The 17747-nt window shown below is 36.5% G+C and overlaps 2 protein-coding genes across 2 annotated transcripts; one reads left to right on the top strand and one right to left on the bottom strand.

The window, feature by feature from the left end:
* Window positions 1-6227: 6227 nt before the first annotated feature.
* Window positions 6228-10170, top strand: LOC120281692 (probable anion transporter 3, chloroplastic). Its single transcript, XM_039288394.1, has 8 exons — window positions 6228-7298; window positions 7969-8195; window positions 8298-8649; window positions 8921-8965; window positions 9045-9191; window positions 9407-9544; window positions 9738-9771; window positions 9867-10170. The coding sequence occupies exons 1-8, from the start codon at window positions 6762-6764 to the stop codon at window positions 10037-10039; spliced, it is 1653 nt and encodes a 550-aa protein (XP_039144328.1). The 5' UTR covers window positions 6228-6761; the 3' UTR covers window positions 10040-10170.
* Window positions 10171-10447: 277 nt separating this feature from the next.
* LOC120282556 (protein NRT1/ PTR FAMILY 8.1-like) lies at window positions 10448-12618 on the bottom strand. Its single transcript, XM_039289388.1, has 4 exons — window positions 12510-12618; window positions 12165-12382; window positions 11471-12027; window positions 10448-11325 (listed from the first exon to the last, which is right to left on the bottom strand). Exons 1-4 carry the CDS (start codon window positions 12616-12618, stop codon window positions 10470-10472), a joined length of 1740 nt encoding a protein of 579 aa, XP_039145322.1. The 3' UTR covers window positions 10448-10469.
* Between the last annotated feature and the right edge of the window lie 5129 nt (window positions 12619-17747).

Genomic DNA, 17747 nt, shown 5'->3' with positions numbered 1-17747 from the left:
TAACAAATTTATTAAAAAGGGGCGGAGAAAGCAAACTAGAAAGATAAGGCAATGACAAAGCAAAGCTAGAGACTGCTATCCTCACTGAGAGATGAGGAGAGCGAGGCACGTAGAAAGCAGGTGGAGGAAGAGAGAAGCGATGTAGGCCGTGCAGTCGGTAGTATGGAGCCAGGTCAAATTTCGTGAAGAAAAAAGCGAACTACTCCTGAATCGGATTGGGCGTCAGATCTCCGGTGTGGTCAGTAGATCTGGAACTGAGGAAGTTTAAGAAACGCTTGATCATCTGATTACCCTCTAAGACTTCCAATTGGTGGGAGTCTGAATCTGCAGAAATCCAAGATAGAATCATATTACTAATCACAAAATTTTTTTTTTTTCTTAATTTGTCTTGCTTTTGCTTTCCTTTGAATCACTTTTCCAACCATAAAAATAATAAAAAAAATGCATAATAATAATAATAATATGTGTATAATTTGAAGTTCTCCCGAACCAAGTTATTCCCTGGTTCTCTTGTATAATATGTGTATCACTTTTCCCCTGCCGCCGGCGGCCCCCCTCCCCCTTCTCTCTTGCTCCCTTTTTCCACACTCTCTCTCTCCGGCCGCCCCCTTCCCCCTCGCCTGGCCGCACTCTCTCTCTCTCTCTCTCTCTCTCTCTCTCTCTTCCCTTCTCTTTCTCTCTTTAATTCTCTCTCTCTAATTAGTTTTTTTATTCTCTTTCTTCCACCCCTATCTCTCTCTTTCTAAGTTTTTTATTTTTATTTTTTAAAATCATCTCTCTATTGTTTTTTATTTTTATTTTTTAAAAAATTAATTTTTTTTACAAATTAATAAATATAGTTTAAAACAATCAAAAGGGCTTATAGTCTAATAGTACTTGATGAGATCTCTAGTTCAAAACTTATTAAAAGCAATAAAGATAACGGGTCGACATCGGTTGTGAGTGTTGGTTTATAACCCAAGCTCTTCATCCCCGATTGAGAGTGCGTGAATTATATAATTAAATTTCATCCCAGCACACGCCCAAATCTATACAGCATTGTCACTTTTGTTAACAAAAAAAAATTAATCTAAAACATATTATTTTTTTAAAAAATATTATCAAAAATTTATTATTTGATTTATTAATATTTTATAAATTACTTTGTGTAGCATTTTTTTAACTCTATGTTTTAGTTTTTAATTTTTTTTACAAATTAATTTATATAAGTAGAGTTTTTTAAATATATGATTTTTATAAACTAAACTATAAATTATCATATAAATAAATTTTAAAAACATAAAATTTTTAATTAGTTAATTAATTAATTTTTTTTAATTTGCCCCCCTAACTTTTAACTTCTAGCTCCGCCACTGGATCCATCCATCTCCACTATTGGTGTGCACATTTTGCATTTTTTTTTTAAATTCATGTCTCTTCTCCATAACCACTTTTCTTATTTTATTTTATTTTTTAAAAAAAATGGATAGATGATATTCATTCATAACAAAATACAGTACAGGATAAGTCCAGGCCAATTGCACTTTCCTTATTTTGTTCACCCTATTCTTAAGTTTTAATTTTTTTTTTTGAATAATTAAGTTTTAAAATTTAAATTAAATGTGTTTTATTCATTTTATTAAAAAAACCTGAAAAAATTAAAATTATGTATGGACTCTAAGTATAATGGACTAATGGATCCCTGGCCCAATTGGCCGAATACTTTTTTGGGCGGCATTTTCTCTAAAAAAAACTTTCACTTCTTGTTCTCCCTCCCTTTCCACTTCTGGTCATTCATTTGAAAATCCCCAAATTTCCCCGCTGGAGTTTGCTCTAATCCTCTGAGATTGGACCAAGACATTAGAATCCTACTCTCACAAGGGGGAGCTGGTGAATCGGTGATCGTGGGGTTTGCAAATTGAGCCAGTCATTGGAAGTCCTTCTGGTGATCATTCTCAATTTGCACGGTTTGGATTAGGTTTCTCTAATCACTTTGCTTTGTTTTTATAGATTTTATAATTTGATTTCAATTAAATTTTGGGGTCGAGGCATTTAGTGGAGGTAAGGACCACCACATGATTGCTTGTCTTGTTTGTATTTACGATAAATCAACTCCTGCTACACTTTTTAGTTAATATTCGACAAGAAGATGACGTTTTACTGTCACTGTAGCTTATGAACATTAGCGATTTACGAGAGTATAATTAGAGATATAATATCATATTGCATATTCAAAACAAAACAAGAGCTTTTAAATTACTCAATATATATTAAAGAGTTATCTACTCAAATATCTCTCCTAATTATTGCAAAGAACTAACACTATGCTAATATTTATAAACTAAACATTTTTTAGCCCTAATAGAAAATAAACATTCTAAACTTAGTTTTATTTTAAAATTAAACTAGTCTTAAAAAATTTGGGTTATCTTTAGTTAAACATAGATTTAACAAGAGATTATTTTTGAAACGAAAAACAACAATGGCGTTGGTGATTGAAGGTCATACCAAGTAAATATGCTATCTGAATGCTAAACACAGTAATAATGCTTATGTATATATATATATATATATATATATATATATTAGCGAGTGCTATGAAATCATAGTATAGATTGGAATGAAAACATCGAGAACCCCCACTTGTTCTATTTTTTAATGCAATTTTTTTTAGCTTAATATTAGGGGATATGTCCCTATGGTCAATGGCCATTTTTTACTTATTAGCCCACCACCAGTGTGAGAACTCTTGTTGCTGATATCAAGCATGGGCACTTCAGAACATGAGCCACATGCTATTATTTTTTTAATGATATTATTTTCTAAACTGATTCTCTATTCTATTTTCTACTTGTTAAGTTAGTGCGTTGTCCTGCAAATTTTAATATCTTTATCCCTTGAAAGATGAGCTGTTTCTAGCATGCTTCTGTTTATTCATAAATATGAAAATCAATCTAGTTGGCATGTTCCATGCAATGAATTTTGGTTTTGCTTGTGCAGATGCCTGTATTTTAACACAATATATCATATTACTACACTAATTGAATTTTTTATATTCAAAATTTGTTGCATTCTAGTTAGCTTATTTGATTTCATACATTTCGGGCATGTACATTATGTTGATCACCTGATTACTTTCTGTTTCTCTGTGCTTTATTCTTTTCCATATTCAAAATTCTGTCATTGATGTAAAGCTTATCAACTTAATCATTACTTGGTTTCTGGTATCCCTTGAATAATTTTTCACCCCTGGAGACACATTCTTTCTTGGTCAATGGATTGCTTTTCTCAACAGTGTACGTAGCTAAAGTTCCTCCTTTATCTTTGGCTGGACTTTTAGTCGTCATTTGCTTTAGTTCTTTTAACAATACTTTGTATTAGTGAGTCTTCAAACATGTCTGATTATTTATCTAATTTCTTTTACTTGTTACTCAGCTTATCTGGAGGTACTTCATGTTAAGCTTGTTCCTACATCTACGTTATATTAGCGCTACATAATGCCTTCTCTTTTAAGAATTGGTTCTATATTAAGATTATTGATTTATAGTGTATAGACTGTTCTCTTTATCCAACTTGATTTACTCTTGGAAGTTTGGCTGCTTTCTGGTGTCCTAATTAATTGTTCAGAATCACATGAGTGCCTGCAGGCATTTGTAACACTGCTTTCGCTGGATAGCAAGTTATTTTTAGAGTACATAATTATTTTTGCCATTTTGTAATTATTTAATTTCCTTCCCCTAAATCTTCATCATTAGAGAAAATTTTCTCATCCTGTTAATCTTTCGGAGATCGTATTGGGATCATAACAGTTTTCGGCTCTGACCATTTTACATTAGATAGGCGCACTGCAATAGGGAAGATCAGTAGGAAATCTCTATGATCTGGGAACTGATGTGGTTCCTCGGTCATCAGTTTTACTCATTCAGCATCTCACTGTCTTTTTCTTCCTTGAAGGTCTTGGTTCTTTATTGAATACTACATATGAAGCAATTTTATTGAAGTTTTGGCTGTCTTTGTCGTGTTCCCTAGGTAGAAGAAAATTTGGTCGCCATATGTTGTTTTGAATATATCAGCTTATTGCCACCAATTGCTCCAAATGGATTGCATTTGAAGTGAAGCTATGATTCTTGTTGATCTATAGTTCACACAGCCTAGAACAGAATTGTACTTGCGCTCCTCTCGAACCGGTGGTTTTTGCTGCAGGTAGTTTAGATGTTCATTACATTGGTTAATATCCATCAGAGTTTAACATTAATTTGTATTTCTTTTTGCTGTTGATTACAATTATTATTAATTAATTATATATATATTGACAAATGGCGACAAAGCGTCTCCCTACAAAGGGATGTCAAAGATCTGAGATAAAGTGCGGTGGACTTAACGATCTCTTAGGGATTTACATGTTGAGCAGGTTAACATGGGGGTAATAAAAGACTTACTGTATGCGTCGAGATGATATATCGATGACCACAATTTCAAAAATAATTTTACAATTCTGGAGGGATGAAGAATTCAGTTCTTCTTAGTTCTTATAGGGGATCTGGTAAACCGTGAGTTTATTGTGCTTATGTAGTATTTTTTATAATATATTTATACAGTATTGTCATTCACCCATCACTCATAGTTATCTAATGGTTGTCAATTTTTTTTTTTTTTTTGAAAAAGTGGATATACCACATTCATAAATAAAAGTAGAATAGATACAATAGAAGCCCACTAGATGTGGAGCCATAAAAGAGCACAACAAAATGGGAGGAACGACGGGTCTCCTCCTGACCCACAAAGAAACAAAGCTCTACCCCACGGTAACATCCATAACCTCCTCTGTCGTCAAAGCAGCCTCTGCCACCTCAGATTGAGGTCTAGTGAACTCTAAGCTGCGCCGAATGGAGGAGATGGAATCGTCAAGTGTCGATCTCAATCCGTCCGGAGCTACAGAGTACCAAGATAGAATGAGTTGGTCAGTCTTCAGAAAGACACCAAGCGGATTCACACATTTATCAACAAAAATAACATCATTTCTCGCAAGCCAAATGGACTACACAAAAGCTTTGATCACCCAGACCCCAAGCATCCGCGAAGCAGGACACAGTGCAGATCTCCAGCCCTCCCAAAGAATTGACATCGAGCAAGGAAGTGCCGGTAGTTGACAAGCCTCATTTAACTTCGCCCACACCTCAGTAGCAAACCGACATTGAAGAAATAGATGGTCCTCCGATTCCGACGCTGCGTGACAGAGCACACACGTGTCAGTCGGGAGCCTGTTACATCTACGCTTGGCCAGATTTACAAGTGTAAAGATTTTTTTCTTCCACGCCAACCAGTTGAAGATATTGACTTTCCTAGGGCAAGGCCCTTTCCAAAAGAATTTTGCACTCGAACAACGGAGCCCGCCATCATTGAGTCGGTCGTAGAAGGATTTGACTATGAAGGAAGCATTTGTAGTCAGACTCCATGATCTCAAATCCCTAGCAGGAACAGAGGAAGGAGCCCGAATCAGAATGAGCGTTGAGATCTCAAGATCATTTGCAAACGGCTGACAATCAAGAAGATGCATCAAGTCAGCAACCGAAGCGTTCTGCATTGACGAAGCTAAAAACTCATCCGGCCAAAGATGCATGGGTGCACGACCGTTGAGCCAGCGGTCCTTCCAGAACAAAGTTTCCGTGCCAGGGTTAACACTAACCGTGACACAGCTTCTAAAAGCAAGTAAACCTTTCAGAACCACTGACCAAAAGAAAAAAACTCTGCATGGTTGTCAAATTATATTTTGTTAATATGGTTTATTTATTTTTTAAAATAAAATAAGATTTATGACTTGGCTGCCAGTAAACAGAGGAAAATAAATGAAAATTGGTTTGTTGGTTGTACACTTGTACTTGATTGGGTTTGGGATTAACAGGGAAGTGATGGGATAGAACAGTAAAATGAGACCGCTGGAAATAATATGAAATGCAGATGATAGTTTTTTGGAAGGAAATTGAACGTGAACAAAGAGATAGGATAGGATGGGATGGGATGGGATGAGGCATAATTTCGTGACGAGAATAATTAGTAGGAAAACAACAATGTTTGCTGATCTGACTCGAGGATTGAGCCGCTACCACGTGAGTCTTGCCTGCTAATTTGTGTAAATCGTGAACAAAAGAGAGATGAACCCCTCGCCCTCGGTAGCAATTAGCAAACAAAGATAGGGAATACAATGGTTTGTTTATGTCACGAGCTACACACGAGCACGCTGGAGATTCATGGATGATTTGCCGAGGCACAGTCACAGAAAGCATTGCTTAATTATTATTATAGAGTTAAGAATAGTGGCTTAAAGGTCCCATGCCACGTTGGTGTTACATCAGCAGTGTTGTTGTTGAGGAGTCTTCACTCTTCACAGTTTACACACACCGAACACTCGGTCATCGCGCTCTGGTGGGATCCATCTGGCAGCAGAAGTAAAAGCAACGTGGCGTCATTGACATGCGACTATGCGAGGGTTGGTTGGGTCATGGGTGTCGTCGTTGGGATCTCTCGCAGCGGATATTGGCACTCAAATCTCCCTAAAAACTTATCTAAAGACGTCCAAATGAGTCGTGAGGCTTTTGCTCCTTCGCCACCAACCCTGCCTATCTATAGACTTTTTTCTGCTTCTTTGACCCCACCAAACCCCCGCAACCAAACCAACAACCTCCCGTCCCTCTCCGTCAGACATATATTTGTATCCAATAAAACTCTTTCTATATATATATATATATATATCATTTCTGCGAGTTGATCTCCCATCTCAACCGATGGAGGTGGTGTCACCCACGCCAGCGAAATCCGTTCTCCCTTCCCATTCTTCTCATTGTTCACGTCCTTCTTCTTTTTCTTCTTCTTCTTCTTCTTGGATCTCTTCTCCTTATAATATATCGAATGGTTCGATCGGGTCCTCAAATTCTCGTCATGGAGGATCTAGGCTTCGGATCATCAGCAGAATTTGTGACAGAGTGCCGTGGAAGAATCAAGGTGGAACTTGTTCCAGTAGCAGTACTAGCAGTGGCAGTAGCGCATGCAACGGCAACGGTGGCTTTGGGTTTGTATTAGGTGAGAGAGTAGAGGAGAAAAGGAGGCGTGAAAAGGCGGCGAGAGTTGTGATATGCGGTGCAGGGGCGGGAGGGATCGGTAGGGAAGAAGAAGCAATCCGGATCCCGGAGAGAGCAAAGGTGGTGGCTTTGGTGTCCTTGGTGATGTGCCTCTGCAATGCCGATCGCGTCGTCATGTCCGTCGCCGTGGTCCCCCTCGCCGCCAAATATGGCTGGTCCAGCTCCTTCCTGGGGATCGTCCAGGTCAGCTCCTTTTCCACCTCTCATGCCAGTATGCCACCACTAAATATCAATTGGTTAATTGTTAATTACTGTTTATTATTCTTATTCTTGTTCATATTGTTCAACCACCACTAATGGCCGTGTTTTCATAAATGGCATAATTTTCTCTTTTTATTTAATTTATAAGAAAATCCGCTAGTAATTCGATCGTCTTTTGTTTTATGAGTAATCATTTCTTCTTTGTTTATTTTATTTTATTTAAATTTGTTGTCCAAATCATGAATGGTGGGTATGTTGATTTAAGAGGAGATGCATACCTAACCCATCTGCACCAAAAAGACAACTAATATATGCTTTGGAGGCAATTCACCTACTCCTCTTTCGCTGTCTTTCCTACGTAGACCACTTTATTTGTTTTGATGCGTAATTGTACGCTCAACAGTGTGATACCACCCTATTCAATGAATACTTAATTAAAAAAAATGAGCATATTGTGTTTTTCTTTGATTTTGATTTTTTTGGCATTCCAATCAAAATGGGTCCCAACCTGGATGGCGAATAGCGATTTTTTTTTAATACATATAATTTTATTTCAAGTAGAATGATAACAGTTAAATTGGTAACGAGATATCAGTTGTATTTTAGCATTGACGCGGGCTAAGTAAATGTTATTGAGTTTTCATGGCTGCAGTCTTCGTTTCTGTGGGGATATCTGTTCTCATCTGTCGCTGGTGGAGCTCTGGCAGACAGATACGGCGGGAAGAGAGTGATGGCATGGGGGGTGGCTCTCTGGTCCCTTGCCACTTTCCTCACTCCATGGGCTGCTGACCACTCCACCGCGATGCTTCTGGCAGTCCGTGCTCTGTTTGGCCTTGCCGAAGGTGTTGCCTTGCCTTCCATGAACACACTCTTATCCCGGTAAAGTTCATGTGCTAACAATTCAACTCCTTGTTAAATGGCCACTTTGTTCATAACATCCGAATGATGACAATTTTTGGATTTTTGATTGTCAACATACAGTTGGTTTCCTTGCCATGAACGAGCAAGCGCGGTGGGCCTATCAATGGCTGGGTTTCACCTAGGAAATGTTATAAGTTTCTTGGCAACACCTGTCATAATGTCAAGCATTGGACTTGCTGGGGCATTTTCTCTGTTTGCGTCACTTGGGTTTATGTGGCTATCTCTCTGGGTAAATGGGGTCACAAATGATCCTGGAGACAGTCCTCTGATCAGCACTTATGAGTTGCAATTGATCCGAGCTGGGAAGACAGATGTCTCTTCTTCCAGCGGCTCCAAATTTCCACCTCTTCGCCATTTGCTGTCCAAGCTGCCTACATGGGCTATCATCTTTGCCAATGTTACCAACAACTGGGTGAGTTCAATTTATCAACAAAAACGCTTTTCTTATCCTTCTAAATTTGGATAATAAGTCACTCAGTTACGCTTTTCTTATAAAAGGCTTTCCTTATCGATAACTACGTCATTCTGTTTTGTGCTGCTCTTGAGTGAACATTTTGCAGACATGCCATAGTTATAAAACTTTGGTTGCAAGTTTGTGTGCTAGAGTTAGGTTGATATTTATGAAAAAGAACAACTTAAACTTTTATAACTGAAATTTTGATATTAATTAAACTTGGATGCAGGGCTACTTTGTGCTTCTTTCATGGATGCCTGTGTACTTCAAGACTGTAAGCATCAATACTCCACTTGAAAAGTGCACTACTTTTGTCTTTCAACATAATGCTCAATCGTTTCTTGCTGTTATAGGTATATAATGTGAATCTTAAACAAGCCGCATGGTTTAGTGCTGTGCCTTGGGGTATGATGGCCATATCAGGTTACATAGCTGGAGCCGCCTCTGATTCTCTAATTGCTTCTGGCTATCCTGTAACTAGAGTTCGCAAAATCATGCAGGTAATTTTTTTTAAGCTAATAACAAGGTGGTTTATTCACTTATTCGAAAGTTACTCTGCCAAGATATTTCGCATTGAAAATTATAAACTGTTTGAATAAAGCTTTTCTAGTTGTTGGGTCTTGAAGAGCAGGACCATATTTATGTTGCTCATTATTGGGTTGAATGTAAATAGTTAACTGACATTATTTTTGATCCCGGTGTATGAATGTGACAGTCAATTGGTTTCATTGGGCCCGCACTGGCATTGTTGTGCTTGAAATACGCTCAAACTCCCAATGCAGCAGCGTTTTTAATGACTGTTGCGTTGAGCTTCAGCTCTTTCAGCCAGGCTGGCTTCCTGCTCAACATGCAGGTAAATATTATGTCTACCATTTCTACTTTATGTACATTACTTATTCTCGATCTTGAGAAGTTTGCCATTTCTTTATCCTTTATGATGTGAACATGACCCTCATGTTAGAGTTGAAATGTCACAATACAACATAATTCGTTCTGTTAGTTTTGTTATTATGATGTTCAAACTTTACCCCCTTTGTTTTTACCAGGATATTGCACCGCGGTATGCAGGATTCCTTCATGGTATGTTAGAACTTACCATTACCTGTTTGATGCTATTAAATAGTTTGATGTTCATATTTATTGTTGGCTAACTAATCGCATCCTCTCCTTGGTAGGGATTACAAACTCTGTTGGTACACTTGCTGCAATAATCAGCACCATAGGAACCGGCTACTTCGTGCAGTGGTTGGGCTCCTTTCAGGCCTTCCTGACACTCACCTCAGCCCTCTACTTCATCACCACCATCTTCTGGAATCTCTTTGCCACCGGGGAGCAAGTTTTCTATTAATCTTTTTTTGTAAACATTCTTTGCCATTCCCAGGTATTATAATTGTCATATAGTCATATATATCTATATATATATATATATTATTGTAAATTTTATATTACCAACATCTAAATTGGGGTGAGCTGTTCAAGCTGCACGCTTTTTTGTTTAATGAATTTCGGGCATGATCAATGAATCAAATAAGTTCCAACAATTCTACTGTACTCCTCTGTTTTCTTCTTTTTAATAAATTAGTGGTTTATCCACTTTATTCAAAAAAAAAAAAAATAAGTTCCAACAACCAAATACATAAAACAGGGCAGAAATAAGATCAAGTCAACATATTCTCTTGCCCAGCATGTGCAGCCAATGTAAATTTCCAATGTTGCTTGCTTGTTCATAGGGATAACAGCGTGTGTTTTCTCTATTGTAAATACTAAATGTGATATCATCATGGGGCTGCCTCGTGTGGTAGTGAGGTCTGGACCGTCTTCTTATAGGTGTACCACTTGGCAATGAGAAGATACACCCCAAAGTTGACAAGGCTGAGGATGGCCAGAAGCCAGTAGAAGTAGTCAAGATGTCCACGGTTGAGATTGTCAGGGATCCACCCAAGGCGCCCGTTCATGGTTGTGATGGCAATCACTAGGGTAACAAGAAGTGAGCTCAAGTAATTGCCCAGTGCATTGGTGGTAAGAGACAGAGCTGAACACATGCTCCTCATGGCATCTGGTGCCTGGTCATAAAAGAACTCCAACTGCCCAACGAAAGTGAACACCTCGGCTGCCCCAACTATGAAATACTGAGGAATTTGCCACAGTATGGTCATTGAGACATAGTCCTTGGAATCATATAACTTATCCCTCGCCACAATGCGTAGCCTGACAAACTCCAGGATCCCAGCCGCAAGCATGGAGAAAACAGAGATCACCAGGCCAATCCCCATCCTGGTTAGCTGCGTGAATCCTCTCTCACGACCTGTAAACCTGCGTGCCAGGGGGACTATGATTTTATCATACACCGGCACCCAAAAGATGACACTGACGGTATCAAAGAGGGAGAGTGAAGCTGAGGGAATCTTGAAACTGGGACCCATATGTGGATCCAGAGTGTTGCCCTGGAGGACGAACATGGTGCTCATCTGGCTATAAACAGTTGAGAAAATGATGCCCGTGGCCCATATCGGTAGAAGACGCACTACACTTTTGAGTTCCTCTACTTGAGTCACAGTGCAGAGTCTCCACGGGCTGACCCTACCACCCTTGCTTTGGTCCCTTTGTGTCACCACAGCCGCTTTGTCTAGGCACCTTGCTTGCAGCGGGGACAGATATGCATGTTAATATGTTATAGAAAAGGCTAGAAAAGAATCCAGTACTAGTAAAAAAATCAAATTATAATTTCAAGTCTAGTATTAGTATGTATATATATATATATATATATATATATACTAACCTGAACTCATCAGTATGCTCTAGCTTGGGACTGCCTTGTATAGCAGATCCATTATCATTGATCTCATGAAGAAGAGATTTGTCAGCAGGCACCTCAACATGAGTTTTCCTGATTGCAGATACAATAACTTGGGCCATACGAGTGAGCGGGCTTCCTCCGGGCATTTGATGCCTGTATAACCGAGTCCCTGAAAAGAAGCTGATAACTGCAATGGCCATTACTATTGCTGGGATACCAAACCCCCATCCCCAGCCCACATTCATCTGGATCCATACCAGCACCGAGGAGGCAATAAGAGCACCAATATTTATGGTGAAATAGAACCAGTTGAAGAAGGAGCTCTTGCTCTTCTTCTCACTTTGATCAGATTCATCAAACTGATCCGCACCAAAGGAAGAGACGCACGGTTTGATGCCTCCGGTCCCTAATGCAATCAGGTAAAGAGCTACGAACACAACGGCGCTCTGCACCTGTTTTGGGTGGCAGACATCACCACCATTACACGAAGATGGCTTTAGCCCATTTATGCATGTTGTCATTGATAACAGCGCCAAACCCTGCATGCGTACAAAACATATAGTAAAATATATATATATATATATATATATATACATAGCATGTACAACAATTAATATATTTGAAGAATATAATTATGACAGTATATATTAATATATAGTACTGCATGAATTCTTACAAATATGTAGATAATCATGAAGGTGGCAATGGTCCTGTATCTTCCCCAGTAGGCATCGGCAACAAAAGCGCCGAGGAGAGGCATTATGTAGCATGTTCCTGACCAATAGGTCACATTATTTGCTGCTGTGGTATTCGCCATGTGGAGCCGGTCTTTCATGTAGTTCACCAAATTGGTGCTCATGCCATAGTATGCCAATCTTTCACAACATTCATTTGCTGTGGAAAAAGCATTGAAAGGCTTTGTATAATTCACATGATGTTTGTTAAATAAACTTGTGATGATATTAATTTAAGGAGAAGAAACTTGACAAACTATAATCGAAAATAAATCAATAAATTATACCTAGTATATAAGGGCAAGCCCTCCAGTTCCCCGTATTCTTCTTGATAGCAGCCTTCCCTGAGATATCTGTTGTTCCATCTTTGGTGTACTTACCTTCAAGTTCTTCCATGGTGCATGTGGGCCTGAAAGAAAGCTAATAGCGGTGTATGTAAAATGCTTATGTTTTCAATGATTGAATGGTGTGCCTGGAGGTCTATATTAGTGATTCATCCATTTTTATAAAAAAAAATAAAAAAACAAAAAAAAAATTAATAATAATTATTCATAAATATTTTTTTTATTAGTTTCTCCTAAGACGGACAGAACAGTGATGAGTTTATCACGTAACTAACAAAAAAATAGTGGATATCAAAAACATGAAAATGATCAAAATTGGGTTTTGTAAGAAGAACAAGCTCATGATGTGATTTATATATGTTGGAGGATGAGAGTGGGAAAAAGATTGATGAGGTACACAACAACAGAGGAAAAAGCTTCAAACTAAAAGTATTTAGAAAGAGGCACGGACAAGAAGGATGAGGCCAGTTCTAGTAATGTGACAAATTTTTTGTTGGGAAACATCATTTTATTGAGAAGTGTAGAGGTAAGATATGCCAATAAGAGATATAATGAGTGTTGAGCTATTCAACAAAAGCTAATAGAGGGGTTCTTAAAATGTTAGTGTTTTCATTTATTAAATAAAATACATAAATGTAATATTTTTATACATGGATTAAATAATCTAAAAATGAAAAAAAAAATTATTTCAATCCTAATTTATAGAGATTTAAAATATTTATTATATGAGAAAAATATATATTGTCATAATTAGAATATTTAATTTCATGGAAAGAGTATTTAACAATAATAGAGAATTATTCTCTAATATTTTTTAACATAAGGGACAAGCTGAGGTATATATGTTTTATCAAGTCTGCAGCTTATTGTTGTTGTCGTTGTTGTTGATGTTGCTGTTTATGATTAAACACATTATGACAAGAGAGATAATAAATAAAATGAAAAGGATACTCAAGGCTTGTTGAGCAATCCTAGGCATTGAGTATTTATGGTGCCCATGGTCAATAAATACCTTGAGAAAACTCCTTTGCATGGCACAAGCACAACAAACCAGAATCAATCATCATTCATCACACACCACTGGAAACTGGAAAGCTGAAAATCACGCCTTCATGACATTTGGGACTTGAAATAGAAAACTAATTTTGGCAGACTAAACTAATTTGCATTGCACCTGACTCTCTCCCCACAAATTGATAAAGATACTTGCAAAAAAAATGCTTCTTAAATAACATGATGTATTATGGCTTTCTTAAGTTAAAACATGAACTGAAGCAGCAAGGGTCACCCAATTCATAGAAGCCTTAATTAGTAGAAGCAATGCTAAATAAATTGGTTTGTAGATTAACGCATGCACACAGTACTGGCCGCTGCAGCATATATTTTTTTGCAAGCAAGAGTAAAATCAATGAGAAGAAACTAAGATCAATGAGAAGAAACATAGCTGTACTAAAAACTAAACAAAAAAATCAGGACCCCATCACTGAATTCTCTGGGTAACTTACCTGAAGCACTTAGTTTAAAATTGTATTGTTTGGCATCAGTGATACATTCCACGCTCCACCATTCAGTAGTACTCTGCTTATACACCATAGATATATATATATATATATATATTTAAATATATATGTGTGTGTGTGGATCAGTGGATGTGTGATGAAAACAGCTATAACTTGGTAGGCAGTGGGCGTAATATGGCATCGAATTGAATTGGGGTTGATTAGGGTGTGTCATTAATGTGGTTGTGCTGTACAACAAGTATGGCTGAGGCGGTGTGGCACACAGTCTTATAAATGAAAGAAAAGCCATTACTCACTCCTATTTCAGGATAGAGTCACTCCCACACGGTAGCCTTTCCCAATTCCCAGTTTCCCACCCTTGTCTGCCTTTAAATTCTCTGTTTTATATGACTTATGAAAATCAATAAAAATGCTTCAACTTGAGCCCAAGGGGGCGTTTGGTTTGGAGGAGTGGAATGTGAATGACTCCTTACATTGGGTAAGGCTTTGTTTGGATGTGGAGTAATGGGAGTAGGAGAGTATTGAGGGAAAGAGTGAAGGGGTTATGATGGGGTATTCACAATGACCTAAAAAATGGGGGGTTTCTTCATTACTGACATGCAAAATGACCATAGTGCCCTTGAACAAATATTTCTCTCCTTTCTCTCTAGATCATTCAAGTGGCTGTGGAGCTGGAGAGAGATCACGATCGACGGGGCGACTGTGGAGAAAAATCGCAATCGTCGAGGCTGTTGAGTGAACGGTGAGTAGCAAACGACCAACGACTATTTAACGAAATACTAGTTGGTTTTTCTCTAAAGATCTGGATTCTTTCTTTTTGCTTTGAATGGATCTTGGCTTTTTTTCTATGTTTTGATCCAACAGATCTGTTTTTGATTGTTTTTGGGGTCTGATCTTTAACCTTGTTGTTTGAGTTGTTTTTTTGTTTTTTTTTAATGTTGATCATCTGATCCGGATCTTGGGACAAAATTTGGTTTTGTGTTGGCGTGCAAACTTTGATGTATTGGATCTTTTTATGGTTTCTGATTGTGAGCCATTTGTGGAGATAACAAAGATCTTCAATTTTTCTCAGTGAAGGATTTCTTTATTTTTTCTTTTTTCTCTTATGTCTTGGATAAAGGTTCTTGAAAATGATGCAAGTAATCATTTAGCATCTTTTGTTGGCTGATTACTCTACGAATTATTTAATTTAAAATGCTCAAATTTTCCTGTATTAATCCTAACACTCACTCTATGTTTATCTTAAGAAGTATTAATCCTATTACTCACTCTGTATTAATCCCAAAAAAAAATACAAATAAGTCATAGCAATATCCACTTTTTCCATTTGTTGTTCACAAGAATGTTTGTTGAATGCATCTCTTGGATTGGCTGATAAATTTTCAAACTTAAAAACTTTTAGATTGTACCACTTGAATAACCATGCCTATTGCATTCAATAAACTGATGTTTTGGTCTACATTACAATGCTTGGTTTTTTAGTGAAAGAGAAATGATAAGCAACCATGTTCTTGAAGACCATCAATTGTGATAATGTTAACTATTATTATTAATTTTATTTCAAGTTACTGGGAATGATTTATGAGTTCAATTTATACAACTTTAGTGACATAGTCATACAATGCAAACAAATGTCATGCTATTGTATTTATTATGGTATGTCAATCTCTGTGACTTTTGTGTTGGAACCACTCTAGCATGATTTTATTTTTAGTTTTTAGTTTTTTTTTTAATAAATGCTCTGTTTATTGTGAATAAAGTAAGGCAACAGGACAAGGATCATCTACCAATTTGAGTTTAAGAGATCCACCAAATCATTCTCTATTAATGACTAAGCAAACATCATCCTCTGTTTATATATATTACAAGTTATAAATATAATAATTATATATATTCCCACATGAATTATTTTTTTGTTGTGCTTCTATATATTGATTATGCAATTGTCTTAAGTTACTTCAATATTAATGTTTTTCTCTACATGTGTTTTTATAAATAATTTTTAGATTTTCTTTTCAAGTTATTTTCATTTTTTTAGTTAAGACGTGGAGAATTAATATATGTGTTATTGTTAACTTTTAGATTTTGACAACATGACCAAGCTTAAACAACTTCGGCTATATTGCGTTATGATCATATGTTATATGTACGTAATGACACTCATGATCACTACATGTTTGGCAAAACGACGTAATGAAAGACAAAGAATGATTCAACATGAGATTTCATTGACATCTATTAGACGCCGCAAGCAACATGAGTACCTGCACCGTATAGTTTTTGAAAATGATGTTAAGTGCATTGACAAACTACGCATGGATCGACATTGTTTTCATAATTTGTGTCAATTATTAATTACAACTGGTGGGTTACGAGGCACGATAAACATTGCCGTCCACGAAATGGTCGCAATGTTTCTAAATATTCTTGCTCACCATGTTAAGAATAGAGTAATTAAAATTGATTTTCTTCGATCGGGCGAGACAGTTAGTCGGCATTTCCATGCTGTGTTGAAGTCAGTCATTCTCTGTCATTCTGTTCTTTTGAAGAAACCAGAACCTGTACCAGAGAATTCAACTGATTTTAGATGGAAGTGGTTTAAGGTTGGGCTATACCCCACCTAGTATGTAATCTCTTTGGTTTTATGTAATTTGATCGGATGGTTATAAATATTTTGATGTTTGCATGTTGAATGAATGATGTTTGTTGTAATTTGATTGGATGATTAAGAATATTTAGATGTTTGTATGTTGAATGAATGTTGCATGATTTTGTTGTAATTTGATCGGATGGTTATAAATATTTTAATGTTTGTATGTTGAATGCATGTTGAATGATGATTGTTGTAATTTGATGTTTGTTATAATTAGAGAGGTTTTCATTAACCAATATTTTTTTGAAAATATTTTTTAGGACATTAACCAAATTGTAATTAGTTATTTAAATCTATTAATTATTTATTTATCATAATATTAACAACAAATTTGTACATTAATCAATATGAATGGCTATAATTATTATGGTTCACAATATGTTTATTTAAAAAAATATATTTAAATTGGTAATTATCTATTTATTATAATTAATTACTCGCTAATTCATCGATATTAACAAAAAAATTTTGGAAATTTTTGTGAAATATTAAAAATTAAATATTTATTTATGATAATTAATTTACATAAATACTTAAATATTTATTTACAATATAATTTTTTTTAATTCATTTGTATAAAGGGCATAAAAGTTATTTTATCACACTTTTTTCTTTTCACTTTTCCCATTCCCAATAAACTACATCTCCAATCCTTTCAACCAAACAAAGTTTTTATTCACATTCCTTTTCCAATCCTCCTCATTTTCATTACCTTTCCACTCCATTCCATTACATTCCTTGCAACCAAACGCCCCCAAAGTGTGTGGATCCAAATTTGAGCCCAATGTGTAGCTCACCTTTCGTCATAGCATCGTAGAGAAAGCGAGATCGAAGAAAGAATTTAGTGGATTTTTGAGGCGTGTAGGAACACTGTCTTCTAGAAATTTATCACTCTCGTGCCTGCACTGTGCTTTTACAACAATTCCCTCAGGATACAACAAAATTCAAAAATCATATTTTGCAAAAAAATAATGATCTTCTGTGAGAACTTTTCTATATTTAAAAAAA

This window comes from Dioscorea cayenensis, chromosome 18 (genome assembly GCF_009730915.1).
Source record: "Dioscorea cayenensis subsp. rotundata cultivar TDr96_F1 chromosome 18, TDr96_F1_v2_PseudoChromosome.rev07_lg8_w22 25.fasta, whole genome shotgun sequence".
NCBI lineage: Eukaryota > Viridiplantae > Streptophyta > Magnoliopsida > Dioscoreales > Dioscoreaceae > Dioscorea > Dioscorea cayenensis.
This window is presented reverse-complemented; position numbering and strand designations above follow the sequence as displayed.